This window comes from Myzus persicae, unplaced genomic scaffold (genome assembly GCF_001856785.1).
Source record: "Myzus persicae strain clone G006 unplaced genomic scaffold, MPER_G0061.0, whole genome shotgun sequence".
Classification (NCBI taxonomy): domain Eukaryota; kingdom Metazoa; phylum Arthropoda; class Insecta; order Hemiptera; family Aphididae; genus Myzus; species Myzus persicae.
The window spans coordinates 204,742-232,043 of NW_019103316.1; the positions used below are offsets into that span (position 1 = coordinate 204,742).

Consider the following 27,302-nt stretch of genomic DNA (forward strand, 5'->3'; position numbering starts at 1 on the left):
CTACTATTACTACTACTACTATTACTACTACTACTACTACTACTTCTGCTGATATCAATATTACTACTATCCTACTCTAATTACTGTTACTATTTGGTATTTACTACTAAACTATTACTCCAGCCGGCATAAGGCGGGTTCAGTCGAGTCATATATTTACGCGCGCTGGTCGTGAATGTATATAGTACAATAATTATATTATCGCGCGGCAGATGGGTGCCAGATGTCAATATATACACTGCACATATATTATTACATACACATATATTACACACGATGTACGTAAACCCGTGCGTATACCTATATATATATGCGCGTACATGTATATAATAAATATATAATATAAAACACGTATGATAAATTATATACATTTTATTATATATATATGCACAACATTACGTATGTACAGTCGTGTATATACATATTACGCGATCTAGACTGACATATGCGACGACGACGGCAGTAGACGCTCGATGACCTTACCGTAACGCAATATAATATACATGGTATATAGACGTCGTCTGCTGCCTGCACAGGACACGTGAAAAACGGTCCAAAATTAGATTGTACACGGTCTTGTGCGGTGCGTGTGCGCGAGAGTTGCACTTTCGCGCACCCCAACGACGCAACGATTGGACGCAATATACACGGGTGGGCTAAACGCACAGCATCGCCTATACAATATATTTACCTATTTTGATCATACGATAGGTAGGTATATAAATATAATACACTTTGTACACTTAACAATAATAAATCCAGTAAATATATATCATGTGCACTCGTTTTGGGTTTCCGTCTGCCGTCCGGCAACGGTACGGGGCTTACGCGATATGTTGATTTAACTCACAATGATATGTATATATATCTATTTGACACACATTTTATTATATTATATAATATACATACAGTATGTACAGTACATTACACATATGCTGTTAAGCGAATATTTGATATTTTATGGCAATCACGTATGATATTAGGTATTGTAATAAATAAAAACTGATATTTTATAAACGCGGTAGAGATGGATGAATATTATTCTACATCGTGATCGCCTCAGTAACCCATTTACAATGATAACGACAGCCCACTGATGTACTATTATGTATTTATCTATACTATAAATGTATACTATTATAATTTATAACCTGGCAGAAGAAATAAATAAGAGAAAAAATGGAACTTTTATTTTCTATTCAATTATAGAACGAACGAGTTATAAAAATTATTTTGACGTTGAATTAATTTTAATTCTTATTGAAAACATATACTTATACTCAAATATATATTTTTTCAATTTCTCGATAAAGTGAACACGGAGAGTTGCAATATACCTATATAAGTACTATTAAATGCAAATATATAAATGCGGCTCCACGATCAATGATATATTTGTTTTATTTGTGACTTCCACTCTAAAATATACAAAATAATTCGTGATAATATGGTAGTTTCATCGAGATGTATTTGTACTCGGATACCTATACCGGCTACGACTGGTTCCGTGCAGCCGCAGCGTGCACCCGATTTAATAATTGACTCGTCGTCCGTCAAACGGTAGACCTTCCCTCTGATCAGCTTCACAAACAAAATATTAAATTGTCTTTGATTTAAATCAATTGCAGATTGATCGAATAAAATAATATTCCCATTCCCAGCTGTGGATAGTATTATACAGACTAATGAACGTCAGTAGTTTATTATATATTATTATTTATATAGATTATGACCGTACCTATTTATTTTGTTTTGTGTTTGAAGTATAGGAACCTACACCTACCTATTCAATGCACAACTGCCTCAAACTAAAGTCCATACATTACTATAATTTATGTTTTATTTTGTTTTATTTTTAAAACTAATTTTTGTTTTCGTTTATTTAAATTTTTAAACTATATTGTTTCAGCACCTCCTATACCTGACCAACGAATCCTATCCTCGAGGGGAAAATAGAAGAGGGCGTGGAAAAGGAAGCCGAGCGGTATGTTTATTTTTTATTTTGTTTTGTTTTTTATTTTTTATTTATCATTTTTATGGTGCTTTGGGGTTTTCAATGATTAATCCCCAATTTCCTATTATATGATATAATATATACTTCGAATACCGATTTTTTGTCCATGGTTTGAGCTAAATAAGACAAAAACGTATTTAAATCGTAATTAAAATTAAATAAATTTAAACTTATTAAAAAAAAAAACGAAATATCAATATTAAAAACAAACGAAAACCGCATATTTAGTATTTATTGCTGTCGGTGGTCGTGTACCGGCATCTAGTGCATTGAGTAGTAACTATAGATGTCAGGGATGGTTTTTAATGACTAATGTAGCACAGAAATAGAAATAGAAAACAATAATGCAATTATAGAAATATCGTCGGTTTATACTCATAAAGGTATAATATAGTATTATTCTAGTGGTGTCATTGCCAAGAGTCAGCTGTAACACAACTACACACGTATAGCTTTTCCGATCGATTTTCGAGTAGTATGCACATGTACACAATATACATGATGTTAATTTCGTATAACATTACACTTACCTACTATACCGTTGATCTAAATGTATGTTGTACATGCGTATATTCTCATAAAAAATAACTTGTAACCGATGCGGGTAGACGGAAAATTACAGTGGCACACTGGCCTACTGGCCCACTCTGTGTAGGCAATAGGTAGCAGGTAGGTACATTATTAGGTACTGCGCAGCAGATCCAAGACTGTAGATTTCGATACCCGTGCTGAATTTATCTTTTAAAATGGCTCAAATAGAATACGCTTGGCCATGGATATGTTATACTGCAAATTACAATGCACATTATTCAAATGATAAGCATTTTCCTTTGTCTCCATATTCAGCACTGTATTTCAAGAAATAAAATGAAATACATCCGTTTTGAAGTATAAATTTATAAATCTGAAAATGATACAATGCATTTTATTAATTAAATATATTATTATGATATTGCATATTATGACAGTATTTCTTTTACAACTGTGAGGAGATGACGTCCTTTAAAAATCGAGTGAAATGTGAGAATAAAAAATAAATTAAAGGGCCGATTTCTTTTTGTGACTATTGGATGGTCGTTGTTCGCGCAGCTGCATCATTTCGTCAAAGCCATTTCGGCGGTAAACGGGCAAACGAACTGACGATTTAGATGTTGTATCTAGGTCGGGGGCGAAACGTCGGCGGGCATTCAGGGTTAAGGTCTCTCCGCCGACGGGCCGGTGTGTGTACAAAGGCCCGCGGGATTTTCGGAGGGGGGGCCAACACTCGTCTGCGTACATAACACAAACGAGGTTATTAGGCAAAATCCTTCTCCACCATGGTTGCTGGCTGCGTGCGAGGGGGTTAAAGGGCACTTTGTTGTTGTCGTCGTGGTTGTCGCCTCCGCTTCAGCCTGCACCACCACCGACTACGCCTGCACTGCCGCTATATGCATCCACTGCTACCGCCGCCGGTGTTTTCAATAGGGACAGAAAAACCCGCCCCTCACCGGTCGTCGTTTCCGTGGGGTAGGACAGTTTATGACTTTTTCGAAAAAGGGGTGGCTGCTGTGTCGTCGCCGTCGTCACCACATAGCGGTTTTGACGAGCGCGCCGACCCAGTGCGATGCAGGTAGATTATGTGTTTCGCGGTTGTCAACCACCGCCGAAGCCTTCACAAGTTCCCCTAGCTATCTATATACGTATACACATGTATGTATTAATAATAGATTTTGTGTATACATTATTATGTACCGTCAGTATATAGCGCGTATTATAAACTGGTGACCGGTGAACACAAAGCACTGCAAACACGGATGCCCTCTCGCGTGGTTACCATGGTACCAATAGCTTCTACCGACAATGTTAAATTTATTCTCTAACGTCGTGAAACCATCGGAGGGTTGGTCGCGGTTGGCCAAGGAAGACTCATCGTGTCGCAGCGAATCGATCGGTCTACGATTGTATGTACAGTCTGCGTCAGATGACGACGTCCGGGTGCGGCTTTCGCATGCGTTATTTATTATTTCACAATATCCTGGCCACCCCTAGATTGATTAGGAGTGGGGGTGGCTGGCGGATGGTGAGGTGCGAGAACTGTATGTGTATTCATCCCGACCGCTGGTTCCACCCTCTTATTTGTAGTAATTGCCCTGAACACACGTTTTTGCCTCGCGGTAATTACGCTGGCACACGCGAAACTCCATTACGTGTACAAACGTCCGCTGAGGACGGACTCGGAGGGTAGATGGGCACCCCTCACCCGAAAAAACTAATCACTCGTTTTGTGTACACGATAACGTAATTGAATAATTCGGTGGCGTACGTGAAATAGGTGTGACGTTAGGGTTTGTATTATTTTTTTTCGCTATAAAATACGCTTTAGCGATCTTCCCTCGTACCTAGACGCGATAATTTATTAATATAATTACTATGTCGTAGGCCCGTGCGTAGCAAGTCCATTGATTGCTTCGAAAAATTTGATTGGTAACACTGCTGGGGCTCTATCGATCGATTTTTCGACCGAACATTTATGAGTACGCCGCGTTTTTGTTCGATACGCAACCTAACATACATTTTAGTACGTTGTCTTGTGTTTACGCACGACGCGTGGCGTTGGGAGAATCTAAAGGAAAAGAGTAGACAAATATATTCTTCTATTATGTACAATAATACAATATATAATTTCACGAGACTGCGATGATATTTTAACGGAATGTTGGTTTTATTGGAAGTCAAATTTTGACAAATTTTCTGCAACACTTACTTCTTAGTACAATTTGAAGTTTTAATTTATGTGGTAGCAAATATCTACGCGACAACAAAATAGCTAAAAGGAATTAGACGTTCAGATATTTTATGTTTTTTTTTGTTGAATAGAATGCTTTCTTAATTGCTGTTAACTACAAAAACTGCAATATTTTTATTGACTCGTAAAATTTATTGTCGTTTTTATTTTGTTTTTAAATTTATTCGGCAACCTTTACGCACGTCCACGTTAAACTTGTTCTAGTTGTAACAATTAATTTCGTGTTTTATTTAAAACATAATATCATAATACACTGACCCTAGACCATATTAGTCGTCGAATTAAAAACAACGATAGTCGGTATCCGAAAGATAATTGACGCATGTTTGATTAATTCAAATGATCGAATAGTGAACAACGATTGGAGATTGACAAATGAGTCGATTAGAGGAGTACTACATAATATGATATTATTGTTTTTTTTTCAAACTATTCTGATGGAGTCAAATTCCATGGGTTTTATACAAAATGTCACTTTCGGGTATCGGAAAACTGGTACATCCGGTTATTTGATACATTTCGGAACATTGCACTTTCGTGTTTATAGTATTATATTGGTATATATTTTTTTTTTCACTCGCTGCGTTCGACGGCTTCTATAGCCTTATAGGTTATAATATTTTAGGCGATACTTGTTTCGACAGGATGTCACAACTGTTAACGGTATCCTTACAGAGAAGATGGCATAATGTATCGGCCACAAACATTTGGCTAGAAATACATCGTTATGGTACTAGAATTTATTTGGTTTTATCAACAATAGTCTGTTAGAAGAACTATATTGGTCGTATTACGATAATGTTTCGTCTATAATCCATATAGTATATATTTCAATATTATGTATGTACCTAGGTATTCATTTGTAGCTAGAGCCATACATTATATTGTGTTTTAATGACATTTATAAATTATAATTTCGAGTTTGTCAATTATTAATGATTTTAAAATATCTTATAAAAGTTATTTTCGTAATCCAATTATTAAGTTTTAGAAACCTTAAATTTTAGTATGGTTTATGACAATAGTGAAAAGATAATTTGTTTGTATTTTGGTTGATTATTAAATGCCTTTTAGTGTGTCACTAGTAGGTACCATGGCATTACTAGTAATATGTGTTTACCTATTTATTTCAAAAATCGATTAGTTTAATGCTGAAGTCAATGGTGTTTGTGGTTAAAAAATAAAGGAGGTTAACGCCACCTGTACGTAATTTAATTATTAACGTAATTATATTTTATAAATCTATATCTATTTACCTACTACAATATCTGATTTAATATAAGGTATACCAATACATTACACCCGCAATATACCATTGTGATTTTATGTAAATTTCTATTCACTGAATATTTCTATTGCTAATATAAATATTACAATAGATTTCGACATAACATAGCCACATAGGTACCAATCTATTATCCTAAACAGATTGTAATAATTTTTGTTTTATTTGAAAAATAGATAAATCCATAATTGTTGTATATTGACTAATCTTACATACGACTAATTATTTTTTACTTTTCAATTTCTCCTTCTTTACTCTTCTAAAAACTTTTACAATTTTTTGCCATTGATACGAGTAACCATCTAGATTCTATGGGTGATAAAAGGACAGAATGAGACACATATACAATGTACATACCTAGATTTTTTACATATAAAATAATAACAACATTATTCAAATGATTTGTTGTTGTAATTATTATTTTGAATTTGTATTTACTTTTAATCAATCATTATTTAGTGACATTAATTATTTTTTTTTTTTAAGTATACGAGTAAAACTGCTCTATATGAAATCTAAAAAATGCTGTACATGTCATAGATCCATATGATTGGTTTTGAACTATTATCGAGAAAGACTGAACGTCACGTCCGTCATAAAATATTAAGATAAGTTGGTGTACTAAATGCTAATATGATGTGTTAATTACACATGGTCAGGCCAAACATGCGTTATGCTTTCGGCTATACTTAATCCTTACAGTTTTCGACATTTCAAAACATGTCAATAATATTATTCGATCGTTGGACACTCGTTTCACCACCGAACGTAATCAGGCATAATATATATCACGGCAGATCTGGTGAAGTGAAAAATCGCTTTAAGGGGTGGACGAGCAACAACAATTTTTAAGCTTGACTGAGACAGTCGTAAACTCATCAGAATGACAGAAAAAATATTGTTTGCATAAAAATAAAATAAGATAAAAGTGGAGAACAGTTGTGTGATCTATATAATATACCTATTAACAAAAATTCTAATCACAATTTACATTTTAAGCGGATTTGAGGAAAACACTAAAGTGTAGATCATTAATTCCCCAAATTGAAATCGTTTTTTTTTCTGCGTTTTATCGTGTTATTATAAATGCAATTACATACATTCATATGGAATCCTGGATTTTAATCATGTTGTGAATATTGGGGGTACCTACTACCTACTGTGGTTGCTGGGAAAGTTCTGCAAATCGATTATAATATTACTAGGTATATATGGAATGTTAATATTATTCCATGTAGGTACCGAAATGTAGGCACGTACGGTGTAAATACATATTTTTATCATTCAAAATCAAAAATAAGGAATCAATAGTACAATCTGTCCTAAATGAATAATTATAAATACAGTATAAATAAGTACTCATAACAATAATGTGTTGTTTTATGAATTGTTTAAGTATACCTACGTTGTACAAAAATCAGTTTCAAAGTAGTTTGTCATATATTTATTATCAGTGACGGAATATTTAGCTTATAAATATAAATATAATATAATATAATATATTAGACTTTAGACAGCACTTGACGTATTAATGGATTTTTTTTGGAAAAACAATATTTAATTAAACCAGTATAACAGATAGTGGGGTAATATTGCTGGCAATCAACAAAATGTTTAAGAACACTATAATATATGACACTCGAGACTAAGGGCATTAATCAAGGAGAGATCGACTTTAAAACCTTCGAAAACAATTTCCATTATACGATGGACCTTAAGTTTGTATTTAGACAATTTTTGTATTTGATTATTTTCTGGTGGTAACATTTCTGGACGTAATTTTTACGTTTACCATTTTACCTATATAGGTAAATACCAAGTAGTAAAAATAGTATAACCAAGTAGTTAGTACCAAGTAGTATTTTCAGTAGTAAAAATTAGACGAGTGTCGAGTCGTACATTCATTCATTATGTGTTATACTTGTAGAGTTGAAGGTACCTATAAATTGTGAATATAGTATACAATGCTGTATGTAAATTACTTCCAGTTTTTGTGAAAATATGATGTTGCGTCAAACACTCGGGTATCAATGTGGTCATGTGGAATAAGCCGGTTGATAAAAAAAAATAAACCCGACCCAAAATTGTGTGTGCTAATGCAACGATGATATAATCTAAAAAATTTAGTATTTAAGCACCGAATCGCATTAATAATATCATACACGCATTACATTATAATAATTAATAATATGGTCTACATACCTATGTATACGTTACGGTTATCTATAATATTATCGTCATATCCTAAATGTTATAGATAAACCAATGTTGACGGTGTAGTATTGTGTTTCGTAGTAGGTACTTCGAGGTGGTGGACGAAACGTGTACATTATTATTATTACATATATTATAATACTTAATTATCAGGCGACTGGTCGACGACCCGTACCTCTGATAAGTGTGCATGTGTAGTGACGTGACCCAAATAGCGCATACATGCACGTAATTCAGAGGCGGTGGCGGCTGGTGTAGGCGATGAACGCGCGGGACGGGGAGGGCAAGTGACTACCGTACTTAACGATAACGAGCTTTAGTAGGCATACAATAGGTAGGTGGGTACAATAATTAACGTACCTACCCAATCGTCGGTGCACGAATCTATAGAGGGGAACACACGACGACTATAATAGTGATGGACTTGGACGTGAGAACGACGCTCGTTCCCGAAGACTTTTTTGAAAAAATTTCAAAACCCTCTCCGTAAACATATTTAAGCCGACGAGTTTAATGGGAAATGTAGTCGTACCATCATCGAGTCATAATAATATCAATTTTCAGTAATAAGAATACAATATCGCTGTGACGACAGAGTCCGTAGCACCCAATAATTGTGGGTCGCGGCCGCGGCCACACTGCAGTGGCCTCGACGTCAGAGTACATGCGCGCGCGCGCACGTTGTATATAATAATAATAATAATAATAATAATAATAATAGTAATAAAAATATGCACTCGCGCGTTCGGACGACTGGAAGGGCTGGAACGGTGGCGGCAAGCCGGGGCGGGCGGGGAGGACATTGGTATTCTGATAATACCACACAGTCAGACCTCCGCTGATATCGACTGCGCTCGTCGCTCACTCCGCCGCCGAAATCGTTTTCAAACGCACCGAATACGGCAATAATAATATCTAATCGTGTTATACGCTCGCGAATCGCTCACAATGGCCGACGATTGATGGAGACGATGGAATCGGTAGAGACGACAGCTATACGCGTTTAGCCAAGCAAACAAGTCCGCTCAAACAATAGATAGGTAGGTACTATACGCTACTACGTCGACGATGGACGGTCGAAAGTGTGAAAACGCCGTTTGAGACTGTGTGTTATGATTTTTGTGGTTATCACGGTGTCATTGTTGTAACCGTACGATAATTATTCGTTTAATTATACCGACTTTACTATTATACCGGGGGGGGGGGGGCACTACGATATTATGATATTATACTGCTGCACGCAGCAGTGGTATACTGGTATTATACCATGGTAGATATGACGACATTTATAATAGTAATAAATTAAGTATTATTAACCGGCGAGACAAAGCGACATCGACTTTATACGTCTACATTAAGTTAGACTATAATCATAAAGGTGTTTTACCTACTATTGTCGTTACAAATATTTAAGTTATCGAGAAATGTGTTGAGTAATATTTCTGCCCATTTTATATAATATGCCAGAAGGTACGCTCTAAAGATGCTTTTTGAGATATAAGACACCGAAATTGGATAGTTTATATAAATCTAGGCCTGTCATGGAGAGAAATGCTAACAGCCCTAGAAGAAGGTACGATATTGTATTATATGCTGCAGTTGGTAAATGGTAATTATAATAATTACCGTGGAAAACGTGCGTACAATAAATATTAATTATTAGGTGATTCATCCATCGCAAAACACTTTTTATTCAAAAAAACTAACAGCCTTTTTGAAGAAAAAAATGTGCATTGTTAAAAACAACATTTTGAATATAATTAATGTTTTTTTACAATTTTTATAACTACTATTTTTTAAGTTTTTTCTTGTTTGAATGGCAAAGTGCATTTTTTATTTCATTTATTGAAGTCGGAGTATTTCGTTAAATAAAACAATCAAATTTTGGACGAATATTATTATAATCACTGTACGGTAAATCGGTAGTCACAGTTTTAGTTTATTCTCCGGATCTTAGCCCGGCGTGTTTAAATTATGGAAGTATATAAACGTATTGTACAGCGGTAATCGCAGTTCACGTTATTGATGTTTCATGGTAATTTCGTGCAATGGCCTCGCTCGCACACGTTCCACGATCGTATAATAATATTAGGTAGGCATATATGTTATATCGTCGTCGTGCGTGTACAACACAATATAATATTATGTCTTACGTACACTAATATACTTAATAGAACGGCATAACGCATGCCGTGCAGTTAGTCTGTAAATGGTGCCCACACATACATTAATATTATAGGTATTCAAATATTCGAAAATATATAATCCATGCGATTATATAATATTATACCGGCCGAGGTCAAAAGTCTGTCTTACGTTTTGTTTGTTTGTACCCACAGTACTCAAACTTATCTAACTGGTCTGAAAATTATTACGATTATCAGTTATCATAATAATATATAGCCATATAGGTACTTACTGGACAAGACAATTTCCAATTATTTTGATTTATGTATAATAATGTGTAATATACCTTTATATTCACACCATGGCTAATCCAATTTGATAAAAACCGGTAGCACAAGTGCAATTGAAAACTAATTAATTAAAATTTATTTCAGTTTAGTGCATTTAATATTAAAAAAAGAAAACGAAAAATAAAACAGGAGATTTATTAGTAAATTATTCGTTTTAAATTTTAATTGCGAGTATAATAATCAACCAAACCTAACTTTTCATAATAATTTAGATCTCAATATTTATTTAATACAACCTATGAGAATACATTTGTTGAGTACCTATATTTATTTGGTTCTTTTCGTATCCTGTTGGTCTATTATTTAAAAAATAATAATATTATGTCAATTATACGAATTTGCTTTAACGTGGACAATGGACATAAATGAAGAAGTTTGCCCAAGACAATGATAAATTAAACTTGTATCAAATATTTCAAACATTAATTATTACGAGTATTTTAATATAATTACTAATTAGGTACCATTAATTCAATTATCTGTAAGACAATTACGATGATAATTTGTTAATCTACCGGTACATATGCGTAGTTTAATGGAAAAATGTATTTATTTCGATTAACGTGAATAATAACTATGGAACAATATTAAACTTTGTTTAATAATATAGAAGTATTAGTGATAGTTTTATAGTTTAATATTTTTTTTCCAGCCATCGTTACTTAATCATGTCTTAGATTACCTACAACAAAAACAATCAGAGGAATGTATTCGCTTGTGCACGTACAATATAAGAATATTATTACTATATATTTTTATCGTATAAGCGTTTGGAGATAATCCGATAAAATCACGGTAGCGGTAATATTATAGTAGCCAACGATTAGCCGATAATAAAGTTGACACGTTATCGTCATACGCGGAGAGTGGTGTCCATTTTTTAAAGTCAAACAACAAGAAAGACTCTGTTCCATTCATAAATCCATAAGACTTCCACTGTGTATAATATATATATATAAGTACAAGATGCAACCCACTTCAAATAATAGATCTTTTGAGTTCCGAAAACAATGGGCTCATAGTCGGTATCACCTTCCCTCCACCATACACCCTTCACCGAGCACCCACCAATTCTTTTATTATCCCTTGGGACTTGTAATTTGTATAGTATAACATACAATACAATATATATATTAAATATATAGAAGGTCTTGTGTACATGCGTTGTGTGGGTTTTGAAAACGGCGCGTAACAAGTGCGTTCCTCTAAAAACAATTGTGGAAGGTCGGGTAAAATCCCTTGAGCGCATTTTCCTCAGTCTCCAGCTGCGATGCATCATCATCACCAGTGCTAGTCATAGTTGTAGTAGTTTTATAGAAGTTTAGGAGTATTATAGTAGTAGTACTAGTAGTAGTAGCTATGAAGTTGTCGAAAGGAGGACGAGGGAGAAACCGCCGACGCACATTGGTTTCTTTGAAAACTCGTAAAGTTGCTTGGCGCTGAATCAAAAATATTAACACGCCCACACACAGTGCAGTAATTTCTATTATTAAACCCAAATAGCCATTTTATCTTTTTTTTTACATTATCAACAGTCTGTTTACGTTTTGTCGCAGTTTATTATGTAATATTACTGACTGGAGTCTTACGTTTGAATATATTTGTTACAGGCTTACAGGAACAAGGGCAACCGATCGATATCAGGCAATTCAGGCTCTCAACAACAGTCGCCCGGGCCGTCAACTCCGCTGAACGGAGCTCCCGGGTCGCCAGTGGTCATGACCGAATCCCATCACAACTCGGTAGGATATCACGTGAATCGCGGACACCTCGGTTTACGTTATTATAATATACAATTTCTGTTTTAGCTATCTGGCACAGTGTTGACAACGTCAGGCAACGGGGCTGGGTTCTACGGTAACCAGGCTGTCAGCATTATGGAATCCGATCCCAATGGCATAGGATTTAGAGATAACAGGTTCGGAACTCCAGCCACCGTGTGGCACTCAACCGACGGGAACGCATTGGGTTAGTACGATAATATACGCAAATAAAAATGCGAACACCATAAAATAAACTTCAATAAAAAAAAATATTGGAAATAACTACGATAGGTAACGTAATAATACGAATGAAATTACATGAATATATAGGTTGGACGGCAGTCACTCAATCACCACAACCTCAGTATGTTGGCCAACAAATTCAATTAGAAGACATACGATACCATTCTCCCGCCAATACTCTGCATTATTCTACTCACGCTCCACCAAACGTTTACAACCAACCGGGCTATCAAACGGTTAGCGCGGCTCAAACGCCGACAACCGGATTCATTCAAGTCAGCAACGGTTTCGCTCAACAACCCACCCAAGTCACCACCAGCTCATTAATTAATGGTGTGCCAAATGTTGCACCCACTATAAACGGAAACGTCGAATACTTGGAGACTTCGGGTAGAACAGATTTTGTCAATGGAACACCGAATTACAATCACATTTCCCAGACTGTACGTATACTTGAGTCTTGCATTGAACGTTAAGGGTATTTCTTTTTTAAACTGTTATCATTATTATTATATTAAATTGTATAGGTACAAGAACAATCACCATCCTCTCAGACCTTGGATTCGTCAAACGACGCATCTATCAAAGTAGTTAACAACAGTTTTAGTCAACCCGGTGCGGGAAACGCGATACCTGGGTACCCACCTCAACAACCTCCCCAATCGCAACAGAGTTTACACAACTCTAATGGGTAAATAACTAGCTATAACTAGTTTTTATATTATTTTATTTATATTTTAATTTATTGTTTAATATAATTATGTAGACTTAATGATCTATTATTTTTAATTTCTTATTAATTATTAATTAAATTCAGAATGTAGAAAACTTAACTGTTTATTATTTTTATATTAGAATACAATGTTTCAAATTTAAATTTAAAAATGTGTTAAAAATGAATACATTATGCATATATTAAAATGTGTTATTTTTTTTTACTAACAGGTACCCAGGTAAAAATGATGGAAATTCCGTAGGGGAGGAGAGAAGTCGAGTTTCAGACTCTCCAGCAACTGGCGTATGGGGCCAGTCAAATAATCAATATGATACATCAACACCAGTATCTGAAAAAAGCAACTTAAATAGTCGAATAAAATCTATGATTCTCAACAAACAACAATATCAACAACAACAATATTTACAAGATAGACCGCAAGATCAACAACAATCTCAACATCAACAATATCTCAACGATCAGTACCAAAAAGAACATAATTCCAATGATCAAAATAACCACCAACATATGCATCAACCACAACAACAGCAGCAGCAGCAACAGGTGCAAATTCAGCAACAAGTTCAACATCAACAGCAAGCTCAGCAGCAACAAGCGCACCAACAAGCGCAACAACATGCGCAACAACAAGCTAAACAACAAGCCCAACAACAAGCACAACAAAGTGCGGCACAGCATCAGCAGTATCTTAACGATCAATATCAAACTGAACAGAGGCACAGCCCACAAGAGCAAAACAACCATCAACAAATGCATCATCAGCAACAAATACAACAACAACAACAAATACAACAACAGCAACAGCAACAGCAGCAGCAGCAGCAGCAACAGCAGCAGCAACAACAGCAGCAGCAGCAGCAGCAACAACAGCAGCAGCAGCAACAACAGCAGCAGCAGCAGCAACAACAGCAACAGCAGCAGCAGCAACAACAGCAGCAGCAACAACAACAGCATCACCAAAGTATACAGCAAACGCATAACCAACTGCAGATACATCAACAACATTTGCATCGGCAGCAAATAATGCAACAGCATCAAGCGCTTCAGCGCCAACAAAGAAACGACGATAGTGGTGACGCCAAGAGCCCACTGAATCAGTCTGATCATCAACAATATCTGGCGGACTCCAAACAAAACTTGATTAGCAATAATTTTTTAGTCCAAGGCCACCATCCTCGGAGCTTAGCTACTGAGGGTGGTGGCTTCTTCTCGGATGTCGAACGGCATCCGAAATACCATCACTACCACCACCATAATGAACAAAAAGAATCAAAAGAAAAACAACAATCATCACCCTCACAACCAGAACAACAAAAACAACAACAACAGCAGCAGCAGAAACCGGTTTATGATTATAAGAAAAGCCTAGAAATCCAAAAATACACTAGTGTTAAAGAAGAGTTTATTGAAGTACCGTATGAAGTGAGATTGCACCGATTTCCGTTTGGGGTCGATCCTAGGGTAAACCAAAATAATGGCTATGTTTTCAACGGCAATGGTGGCCCTAATCCTATTGACGTTGTGGCAGGCCCATGGTGCTGTAGAATGGGTGGTACAGATACGCCAACAACAAAACATTTGTCTGACGGGTGTTGCCATGGGTTAAAGACGTCGGATGAAGGTATCGATCCGGTGGAAATGAAACAAGAGAGCAGTCTAAATAATAGTCAATGCTCTGATAATCTAGATGATAAGTAAGTGGTAATTTTTATAATTTATCTGAATTATGTTTTTATAAATGCATTATGTATTTCAGACAAAAAACTAATACCAAAGCTACGGTTCCCGATTGCAATTGTTTCCCTGCCGACCAAGCGCCTCCAGAACCCGGACCGTTTTACACTCACTTGGGTTCAGCAAACAATTTAATTGAATTAAGAACAAATATGGAAAATATGTCGGGTGTACGAGGCAATGGGTTACGGATGGAAAAGGTAGGATAATTTCACATGAATAAAGTTTACTTAATTTCAAAAATAATTGATGATTGTTAATATTATTGTTTATGTTCATGCATATAGGTATTATACACTGGCAAAGAAGGCAAAACCACTCAAGGCTGTCCTTTAGCCAAATGGGTAATACGGCGTTCGTCGACTGACGAGAAACTTTTAATAGTTGTTAAAAATCGACGAGGGCACAAATGTCAACATTCTTGGATTGTCATTTGTATTGTGTCGTGGGAAGGCATATTGTCCGACGAGGCCGATTTTCTATACACAATGCTGTCGCATAAGCTTAACCAGTGCGTATTGATATAATATTTAAATTAACTCATGTTATTTATGTTATTAATCAACAAACGATTTATTCGATATAGATACGGAGTACCGACTACCAGACGATGTGGTACGAACGATCCGCGAACATGTGCCTGTCAGGGACTCGACTCGGATACGTGCGGTGCTTCATTTTCGTTTGGTTGTTCTTGGTCGATGTACTACAACGGTTGTAAATACGCAAGGAGTAAAGACGTGCGAAAATTCAGACTTTCCGTACGGACAGAGGTAAATTTTGTTGTTATAATTATTTTATACAATACATTTTAAACCAATATAGTACTTTAATAATATCTGCATTTTACAAATTCAATTAGGAACAAGAGTTAGAAGAACGATTACACATGCTAGCGACTAATTTATCACCTCTGTACAAGTCATTGGCTCCACGTTCGTATAACAATCAAATACAATGTGAACGTGAAGGCTCGGATTGTCGATTGGGTTTAAAACCGGGTCGTCCTTTTGCCAGCGTTACAGCTTGTATAGATTTTTGCGCTCACGCTCACCGAGACTTTCACAACATGCACAATGGCTGTACAGTTGTAAGTTAATTAATTAATAATTATAATAATTTGTTACCTTAAAAGTATTTTGCTTAAATTCTTGATAATGTTAAGGTGGTAACATTGAACAAACATCGTGGGTTTCAAAAACCTGATGACGAACAATTGCACGTACTGCCTTTATATGTAGTGGACGAGTCGGATGAATTTGGAGACAAGCAGGCTCAAAGTGATAAATTTAAGAATGGTTCGGTCGAAATGCTTTCCAAGTACGTACTATAGTTTATAAACGATTTATAATTTACTAACCATCAATTTTATTCATGGCAATTGTTTTTCATGGTTGTAGATTTCCGTGTGAGGTAAGAGTTAGATCCGTACCACTTACTCCGTGTAGACGTAAGAAACGCCAAGTCGAAGAACCCGAATCCCCTAGAGGAGCACCTACAACTATAGTACCACAAAAATTTGAACAAAATAGTGACACACAAGTCCAAAGTTCACAGGTATGTAAAGACATAATATTTTATTTTTATCTCCATACTGTTTATAAAACAATAAAAAGTAATTGTATATATGGTCGTATTTAGATATCTTCAACAGTATTGGATAGCCCAACTATAAACATGTATCAAAGATGGAATCATCAAGGTTTACTAGGGCAGAGCCCTTCTAACTTCTATAACGTCCAGGAATATAGTCCATGGAATAATGTCGGTAAGTTAACATTTTTATTATTTAGCTTAATAGTTAAAAGTAATTTTTTAATCACTTAAGAATTCATAATATTATACTATACCTATTTTTAAATAGATAATCTCATGTCACCAAGCATGGAAATGAACTCGAAAGCAAACACGACGAATTATCAATCATTGCCTAGGCATCACGTCCGTAACCTATGGCCACCTGTAGGTGGTGGATTACCTGGTGGCAAGCCGGTTGAACCAGCACTTGCCGGGAATTCAGCTCCAATGCTTCAAAAACCACCAGATTACTTCAGTCAGTCGACCAGCTACGCTCAGAGCAGACCAGTTCCGAGACCGACTGAGATGGCAAATGCCAACAACTATAATTATTATTATAAATCTAGTCAAGCCCTGCCCAATCCGACAAACGTCGTCGCCGCCCCCCCAATAGAGTACAGTCATTGTTACAGCCAGCAACCAAAGTATTTTCCACTGCACCCCGAGGCCGCCTCCAACCGTTGGTGCCCACCACCACCGCAATCGCATTTGTATGCGCCACCACAACCATCTCAGCCGTTCCAAACGCACGAGTCTCGAATTACAAACCAGGACCCGACAATTATGTTCAATCAGGTAAATCACGTTTAATGGTTGTTTTGCCTATAAACATGTGTCGTGTATTTATACTAACAAAGAATTCGTTTCTTACAGGGGATGTCCCAGTACCAGCTTCCAAGATGGGATCCATACGGACCAACACCGTACTTCCCCTCAGTTGTTGTGCCCGAACCTGCAGCGGCACCCAAAGTACATCCGATCGGCGAAGTGACCGATTACATAGAGAACGAAGAATGCTTCAAGGTATGTTCTCGTGTGCGTTATGTATTCAAATGTGGTGGTCACATGCCACATTGGCGTTTGTCTAATAAAAAGCAGCTGACGGTCGAGAAAAAGTTCTTAGATTTCACTATTCAACAAGATATTACAGTTAATAACCTGCGGACCCTCAATCTCTAAATTATTTGCTGTTTCATTTTAAATAGGAATACGAAAAAATTGACGTACATCGTAAATTATACCATAGTCTTGTTGCTATTGTTAGATTTGGTTCCTCGAATACTTCTGAAATCTACTATAAATTTAACTTTTTATTCAATTACTGATTTATTCAGTACATCATATGCCATATGGTATTCCCCTCTCACTATTCCCGAAAGAGTAATCGCACTCTACGCCAAATAGATATTTATTTTTCATTTCAACACCTATCAGTTTAAAACCATTCATTGCAGAGATCGTCAACTGCACGTCATAAATCAACCGCAAGCTTATAGTTACTCATCATCAGTGAAACGTTTGCGCCTGAGCCGTTTGTAAAACAGTTTGTGTGTGTAATTTTTCAGGACTCACAGATGGGTGGCGTGGCTATAGCACTGAGTCACGGTTCCGTGCTGTTTGAGGTGGCCAAACAGGAATTACACGCAACCACGGCGCTCCGGAAACCTGACAGGCTGCACCCGACCCGGATCAGCTTAGTGTTTTACCAGCACCGGAATTTGAACAGACCCAAACACGGCTGGGAGGAATGGGAGGAGAAAATGAGGGTGCGAAAGATGGGCAACGCAACTACCAATTGCAATTGCGGCACAGGCACAGCGGCCACGACCACGACCACCACTGCCAACGCGCTATTGTCAGCCACTGGTGGACGAAAATCAACCACTGTGACCACCACCACGTGGACGACGCTGTTCCCAATGTTCCCGTGTATGGTAACCGGACCGTACCAAGAGAACCAATGTCAGGAGTAGAAGCTAGTATACGCATGCCGCCGGAGTAAAAGGGTTAAGTTTTTTTTACTTCCTTTTTTTTTGTATTAATTTTTATACCCAGTCGATCGGCCACTCCTCATGCCATGTGATTTCGACCCCTACCCAACCCTATTTAACCCAACCCACCAAAATAATATTATAAATAATATCTCTCCTCCGTTCAATACATTTTTCACTTCTCGAATTTCATACGAATGCCAAAGAAGCTATTTATATAATATACGATTATCGTTTTATTTTTTATTTGGATAGGACTTAAGTAATCATTTTACGTCAATAAGAAAACTCTAGATATAAGTATCAATTTTTAATCACAATTTTTGTTATGATTTGTTTACTTTTTGTTTTTACTTTTTTCTGTACATATTATAGTGAAAAACAATTATTCTTTTACCCCAAAACAAGGAATATGTGTGTATTATTTTTTGATAGACAACTTTTTTTTTCATGTACGATTCCAAAATATTTAGTGTTTTATTTTTGTACTCTTAACTAATCGCCTATTTATATGTGTATTAAATATTTATACCGCCGTTGTATAAACAATTTTAGATGAAACAAAGTTAACACGGCTTCGGTATAAATTTTTTTTTAAATTATTATTCTAAAAGTAATTCTGTCGATGAACTCACCTACTATTCTCACCCACGAGTTTGAAAATGATCGATTTTAGGTATATCCTTTTCCCCAATCACCCTTTAAAATAAGATTATTAAATAATTTATTTTGTGTTCATTAAATAGATCTCTCTACGATCGTAAGTAGAAAGTCCATCACACTTATTAGTGTTTAGCATGTACAAATCACTTGCGAAATCAGAATTAAAATATAATAGTAATAATAATATATAAAAAAAAATATATCAAATTTGACTGATTAGTTAGGTAGCTATCATAGGGGTAGTGTGTGACCTACTTAGTTATAGGAATATTTTTTAATCATTATTCATAAGTAATAATGCAAAACAAAAACCGCTCATACATTTTTGAAAATTTATTTATTTTTTTTAGAATAAATCAAGTGTATAAATTTGTGTAAAAAGACAGTATTTCAAATGGAAAAAAATCATAAATATATAAACATATAATATTATAAAGTATATAATATATTTTTGGAAGACTTTTTTTAGGATAAAAATATAAGAAAATTTAATAATGCGTTGAATTTCAAATAAATATTTTAAGATGTTGCGATTTTTGTATTCTAAATAAAACAAAAAACAATAATATTTATATTTAATTATTGATGATTGTGTGTTCCATAATATTGTAAGTTTAAATGATAATTATTTTAAGAAATAATAAAAAAGACATTCATATTCATATATTTATTAGTTTAACCATTATGTGAAATTATTGATAAGCACTGAGCTTTTTTTAACGACGAGTACAAAAAATATGTATCTTAATTTTAATGCGACATTGAAAATTGTATGTTTTGTTTTTATATCGTTTAATCTGGATTTTTCATGATAAAAAAAAGTCTGTCTTCCAAAATGTTTTTTTTGTTCATAAACGCCGGACCATGTATGATTTTTTTCGTGTACATTTTAATTAATTTAATTCTTTTTTTTTTGTATTTATTATTATTTATTTATTTATTTATTTTTTTTTTTTACTATTCTTATCCTTACTTTAATTTATGTTAAGGCTTATTTATAATATACACAATGAAAAAAACGTATTTAATTTAGCGTTGTAAGTTAATCGAATGTACCTACCAATGAGATTCTCTCGAATAAAAAGAGTTTGTACACACTTTTCAAATAATTATGTTGTACCTACATCTTTATCGATGTGTGTTTTACTAACCTCATTTTGCTGTCGTCGAGCCCATCCCAGACCAGCCAAGTGACCCTATTGTACCACGATTAACGATGTATAATTATTTATTACACCTGCATTATTAAAACTAATATAATCGTCCGAAGGTGAATAATAATACAATATTCGCATATGGGCATTTCGTATCTGCACGAGTTTTTGAATCCACTCAATATTGTTATTGTACAGGCAAACACACGCGTTTGCAGATTTGTCGTAATGAATAACTGTACAGACGAGTGTAACGACTGCAGTGTCAACGAAAGTATAAACCTAATTAAAATGACGTCATGAGGTCATGTCTTAAATATACCAATAATAATATCAATAAAAAACTGTGTTTATTACCACATTTTAAGTTGCGGTTTTCGTTTTCTCTTGTTTTGAAGCACATATTATGTCTGTGTAATATCATCGGAAAAATAAAATCGACCGATTGACCTATTAAATCGCAGCCGAAAACGAGTTTTAATTACCCGTAAAACGTTTGGAGGTTCGTTATTATGACGGATCTGAGACCGCATCGTTTTATATTGCACATAATTTACCCAACAACGTTATTAATAATAATTAATAAACATCGTGTGAAGCTATCTTCGATGCGCCTATAATATTAATAGTATAATATGCAGTACCTATTGCAGTTACATGAATATAAATGTATGTATACACATTATAGTGGCGAGCTGGATGACCAGATTGAAACGTGTTTTTTCCCATGGCATAATATACAGAGTGATTTATCACAACTCACAAGTATACTCATTCCCAATTTTAATTTCAAGTATACATTTTTTCAAATTTTGATATTCCGAACTTTGAAGTATACCCAAAGGCCGTATTTTCCTCTGATTGTATTTTTTTGTTGGGACCTACCATTTAAGGAGTGTCATGTGGTGAAACCAACTTTTTTTCCAAATAATAATCACTGTTTTCCTTTAAATTGTTAAGCGGGAAAATAAAAACTTTGATTTATAATATTATATAAATCGAAAATCTAACGAGTAGTTTTTGAGTGACTGCTTAATTTTGTGTATAGCTACTACATGGATAATAGGTTTTGAAAAATGTGTTGGGGGTAAGATGGTTTGAAAATTATAGTTGTTCTTGTTTATGTATCAATATTTTATAATTTGTAAACATTATCCGAGTATAATAAATTCTAGACTCGATACGCGATCTATTTTATATATTTGTAAAACCATCTTTAGGACGACTAGGCGTTCTTATTTGTACATAAATTTTAATGAAGCAGAAACTTGTTGTCTGTATATTGAACTTTGATTTAGATACATCAGCATCGTCAAAAAAATCATCTGCTTAACAATGTATAAGAAAGAGGTCGTTTGTACTGGAAACAATTCCTAAAGTCAGAATTTTAACGAAATCACTGCCCATTAGAGGAAAAAATGTGGGTGCGCACTGCGCATGCTTGCAGGTGAATCATCTCGTACCAATATATCATGTTATGTAAGAAGTAAGAATGCGTATTTTGATGAGTTTTTTACGGTAAGTCGAAAATAAAATAATATACGATAATCCGGTGACGTTTATGCACGCGCAGGCGCATCGTAAAACTATTGAACAATTATTTTAGTTTTTGGTCACGACTTGGTACATTATTGTTATTTACTGACAAGTTACAGGAGTGCCGGCCGCACGGCGGTTTCTGTGTTTACTTACCGCTTCACCGATTGAAAGCGAAAACGAATACTGGACAGCTTTTCGGACAATAATGATATTGTATTATAGGTACCTGTTTTATTTCATACAATATTTGTATAATATCATCCGCGCATACCATACGTCGGAGATAATGTGCGCAAATGCGAAAATAATAGGTAGAACCTGCCCCGCGGATGGTTGTTTGGAAATCGGATCCTAGAATCCAGTAAACGAGTTTTGGCGTATTTTTTTTTTTTTTTGTCCGTTCATTGTAACCACAGTCTTCGGTTCTTTTCCACAAAGACCCCGGCGGCGACACGACAGTTCTTCATAACTAAAATATTGTATAGATACACAATATAAAACATTATATTAGTTTCCAGAAAAAAAAAACACCGTCTTTGTACCCTCGTTTTTGTAAATACAAACCTTATTTATTAAGTAGCATCTAATGACGGCTTGTACGGTAAAAAACAAATAACACCGTACTCATGAGAGTCCATATTTTCCTCGCGGCTGTAGAATTATGTAAGTATTTGAGTCTAATGAAAGTCAATACGTTGGTTTACTATATAGCTACTTTACGGCGGACAAGGATGCCGCGGTTATGGAGGTACGAAAAGTAAAGTATAAATCCCCCATAGATCTATAGAGACGTTGGATAGAGTTTGGACGTATAGTATAATATGACCATGTTGATAAAATATAATATTATACAAATATGTATAAAGGGAGAAGTATCAGTGTCTAAGATACGCATTAATGGTTGACTTGTACTTGCAATGTACTTACTGTAACTTCGACGTTTGTTAATATGCGTCGATTATCTAGAATCCGAATACTCTTTTCGTAGAATGTGTCTTATTGAGTATCTTTTTAGCGTAAACAACTGTAAAATGCACAAAATGTTAATAATTTGTTCCTCGTGTTATTTCTATGCTGATTATATTATCACCGAACTCAGACAATGCGGTGTTTGTGTAGGCCGTATTGGAAAGCCTGGAGTAAAGTGGGGGAGGGGGGCAGTTCTGGATTTTTGAGGCTTATTTTTCTTTCTCCTAAGTAATTACGGACTATACAACTAAGGATGTACTTATTAGGTTTTATAAATGTACAGTATACGCAGGATGGAACTAACCATTTAATTATAATGTTTTTGTTTTGTTACATTAAAAATATTATTTGAATAAACTTATTGTTTTAAAATTTAAAGACATACAAATATAATTAGTTGGTACAAGATAGTCCATACGTTTTTTTCGAATGATTTCTTAAACATTAAGCATTAAACTCTAAATGTTTCGTAAAATATATTGATTTAGCAACTTTTAGTTCTGGATAACTCTTAAAGTAATTGACTTACTTGTTATTTTTGAGCTTCAATCATAGAACATCGATAATTAAAGCTTTATGTTGACAAAAAAATCGATATAGTCCCATTTGGATCCAAGTCTACAAATTATTTAATGGCTTGAGGATGTAGGCCAATAACTCGATATCAGCCAACACTATGATAAGAATATATGTTGATAAAAAATCGTCCCGTTTCTGATGTGTGAATTTCCAATCACAAATCACGTCAGAACAAATGTTGTAGTATTTATAATATATTCCATAAATTATGATAATGCTTTTAAACTTATGTGAGATATTTTAGATGCATAAACATATCCGTGCCCTAGTTAATATGCCAAATTTGTTTTCGCGAAGGTGACATTTGTTTAACACCTAACACACAAAAATCAAATCTAACACTCTCGCTTATTCATCCACAATATTATCATTATATCTTCAAAGCGAGAAATTTCATTTTTCAATAATTAAACGTGGAACAAAATTAATTAATTATTTTATTTTGTAGATATAGGTTTTACTGCAAGGTGTTACGCATTGTATTTGTACTTATACGACGTATATAGACACATTAAACGAAATAAATTTGGTTTATAATTAATATTGAATATAATATTTTATATTTTATGGGTGTATTTGATAGCTTTTGTTCACATAATCGTATGTTTCTGATTGAAACCATCGTGATAACCGTTGCGTTTTTACGTTACGAAACTTTCTCTGGATAATGTTTTTCCTACGCAAAAGTACCTGTACGTGTAAAACAAATCAATATTATAATATGTACACTGTACATGCCTATTACATTTCTGCATATTTATGCACATGTAAATTATTATCAGCCGGACAACTGACAGAATCCATTATTAATTCCTAGCCAACGGTATTAGCTATGTATATAATAGATTGCGGAACGCCGCACAGCTTATGAACACGAATAACTTTTCAGAGAACGTTTGGAAATAAATAAATAACGAAACAAATACGTTATGATGTATAATACTTCTATATCTATTGTAAGGTCACTGTATATTTTTCAAATTATGTCGAACCGTACGGCGGAAAGATGCAGATATGAATGATTTGATGTCTTCGATTTTACGACTGAGACCACCCACTATATATATACATTATGTGCGTTTAACATTATTGCATATAGCAATAATCTTCAGTTCTATACAAGTAGGTGTATAATGTTTTGCGTCAGTCACTGTCCACTAGCGTTTTTATGCACGACTATTTTGTAATCCACAGGGTTTGAGTTATGCAAAAATTTAAATGGCCATGACAAACCTCAAAATAATACAGGTTGAATCAGCGAGCGTGATTGTCACTTCCTTCTGATCCTTTAATAACGCAATTCAGCTATTCAAATTTTGAATGTTTGAGTAACCTAAATGAACAATTTTTTTAATACATTTAGGCATACCATTTAAAGAGTGTCCTAGACGATCAGAAAATTATTTTTTTAAATGAGAACCACCTTCCATAGGGTTGCCATTTATACAAAAATACAAGTCGGGACACTATAATACCTCCCCCCCCACAATACATTCTTTGGAATTTTTAATAATACCTTTTTTAGTCCAACGTTATTTAATATTTTTGTTATATTATAATATTTTATAATAAATAAAAAAGTCAAAAATTAGAAATAGCACAAAATGTAATAATAGTATTATTATTATATTATTCATAAATATAATTTTAAATTATCTAAAAAAATTAATTAGGTACACAATTTTTAATTTAAAACAGAGTGGTCTTACTTATTTACTAATATATTATGTATTGTTTAAATATGCATCATTATTCATTATCGATTTCATCTAACTTCATTTTTCGATTTTTTTCATGTATGAGATCCAGAAGCTTCTGATTTTGGATTTGTTGTTGAATATTTTGCAGTTTTATGAACTCGGATGAGCAAATCTTTATTTTTCAAAATGTCTTCATAAAATTAATGGCAAGGATTATTTTCCAAATTAGTCTTAATGACTAAAGTAGCTTCTATTGTATTGATGCATAAATTACCTCGTGACTTTGTCCAACAACTGTTCATCAATGAAAATATCTCTCAACTGCAGCGTTAGATCCAGGCAATGCAAATACAAATTCTACAATTTTTAATAACATAGAATAATCAATATTATTCTGTTTAAATGATTTAAATCGGTCCTCGGCTATCTCAGAAATTTCCGACAATTATTTATTATTTGTTATTCACATTTCACACGTGAACAATTCGGGACTTATTTTAAGAAACCGGTACTTATCAACGTCCCGGCCGGGAAATGAAAAATATCGGGACTCGGTAGTAAAAACCGGTAGTGTCCCGGCGAAATCGGGACGAATGGCAACCCTAACCTTCCATACTGTATAAATATTGTCGACTAAATGATTTTATCGAAACAGTTGACAGTTTGACACATCTAAATCGAAATTCGAACGAGTAACCTAATAAACTGCATGCACTAAAAACAATAGTCTTTTATAGCAGTTTTACATCAATCATAGAATAGTTGTACTTAATACCTATTTAGCCTAATAATTATTATACAATGACAATTTTAACTAATCAAATCATTAAATTAATTTATTTGTATAATTTTAAATCATTATTGCTCCCATACTTGTTAAACCCATTACATATCATAAACTATAGTCTACAATATACTCAATACTTAAAGTTTTTTAAAGTTGTTTAAACTTAGAAAATACTCGTTCAAATTTCGACGTATATAGGTGCATCATCAATACCATTACAAACCACAACAAAAAAGAATTATTCAAATATTTTGAAAAAAAACAATTTTGTGCCGCTACAGCCTACTCTATTAAATGTCTTAAAAAATTTAAGTATTTAAAGATATTATGGTTCTTATGTATATGTACTTACAACAAATCTAAAAATAAAAATTGTATTGAATGTATTGCGAAAAATGGGGCTGAATCACACCTAGGAAATCACTTTGTATGACTTTGTATCGATTATATAGTATATCTGATAAAACCAATTGCGTTCACTCTTAATAATTGTACGCGTGACATAGTAGACACGTTATGATAGATTTTAAATACTATAATTGCAAGAAAATGTTCGAAAAAATAAAAGCACGCTGCTCTATTAAAAATCCAATAACGGAGGCGTTTCACTGCAATGATGTATTATTATTGCTCGATTTGGGCGCGTATATTGAACGGTCGACTGTAAACAGTATAAACAATAAATGTGATATTATATATAAGCATAGTGTACACCCATAGGTATGTTGTTGTAGTTAAAAATTTTGCCCGTCTAATGTCCAATATAAAAAAAAAAACTATGGGTGAAAGGAAAATGCCACGTTTCCATACATTATGTGATACTATATTGAAAATTGACTGTAAATACAATTCGTGCAGTCGGTAAACGATAAGCCCTACTACCACCTACGTAACAACGAGGCTGTGCAAGATTTAGCTGATTGTATATACCTATAGATGATATTATAATTATGAAATGAATGATTGGTAAATTGATTGTCGTCGAAAAAAAATTCACCCGACTTTATTTTAGTATGTTAATGCGAAGTTATAGTTGGCAGTTATAAATGATTATTTATGTTTTACTTTTAAAATTTCTTTTGTTACGTATA

General features: G+C 34.3%; 1 protein-coding gene and 1 long non-coding RNA gene across 3 annotated transcripts in view; one reads left to right on the plus strand and one right to left on the minus strand.

Annotated features, from left to right (window-relative positions):
* The window catches only part of LOC111034290 (DNA N6-methyl adenine demethylase), a 44,884-nt gene extending 25,962 nt beyond the window's left edge, over window positions 1–18,922 (plus strand). The window contains exons 3-18 of the mRNA XM_022315431.1: window positions 1,910–1,984; window positions 12,386–12,517; window positions 12,584–12,743; window positions 12,869–13,224; window positions 13,309–13,472; window positions 13,727–15,211; window positions 15,274–15,451; window positions 15,539–15,762; window positions 15,838–16,024; window positions 16,114–16,341; window positions 16,417–16,571; window positions 16,652–16,808; window positions 16,893–17,019; window positions 17,116–17,624; window positions 17,703–17,852; window positions 18,395–18,922. Coding sequence (XP_022171123.1) covers window positions 1,910–1,984; window positions 12,386–12,517; window positions 12,584–12,743; window positions 12,869–13,224; window positions 13,309–13,472; window positions 13,727–15,211; window positions 15,274–15,451; window positions 15,539–15,762; window positions 15,838–16,024; window positions 16,114–16,341; window positions 16,417–16,571; window positions 16,652–16,808; window positions 16,893–17,019; window positions 17,116–17,624; window positions 17,703–17,852; window positions 18,395–18,802 — 4,695 coding nt within the window. The 3' untranslated portion in view covers window positions 18,803–18,922. The remainder of the gene's footprint in view (window positions 1–1,909; window positions 1,985–12,385; window positions 12,518–12,583; window positions 12,744–12,868; window positions 13,225–13,308; window positions 13,473–13,726; window positions 15,212–15,273; window positions 15,452–15,538; window positions 15,763–15,837; window positions 16,025–16,113; window positions 16,342–16,416; window positions 16,572–16,651; window positions 16,809–16,892; window positions 17,020–17,115; window positions 17,625–17,702; window positions 17,853–18,394) is intronic.
* A 3,651-nt stretch (window positions 18,923–22,573) lies between these two features.
* On the minus strand, window positions 22,574–23,817 carry LOC111034287. 2 transcript variants are annotated; one of them, XR_002604511.1, is made up of 4 exons: window positions 23,675–23,817; window positions 23,104–23,200; window positions 22,741–22,827; window positions 22,574–22,645 (listed from the first exon to the last, which is right to left on the minus strand). It is a non-coding gene; the product is annotated as an uncharacterized LOC111034287 (long non-coding RNA). The 2 variants fall into 2 exon arrangements; XR_002604510.1 differs by having other exon boundaries at window positions 22,741–22,853.
* Between the last annotated feature and the right edge of the window lie 3,485 nt (window positions 23,818–27,302).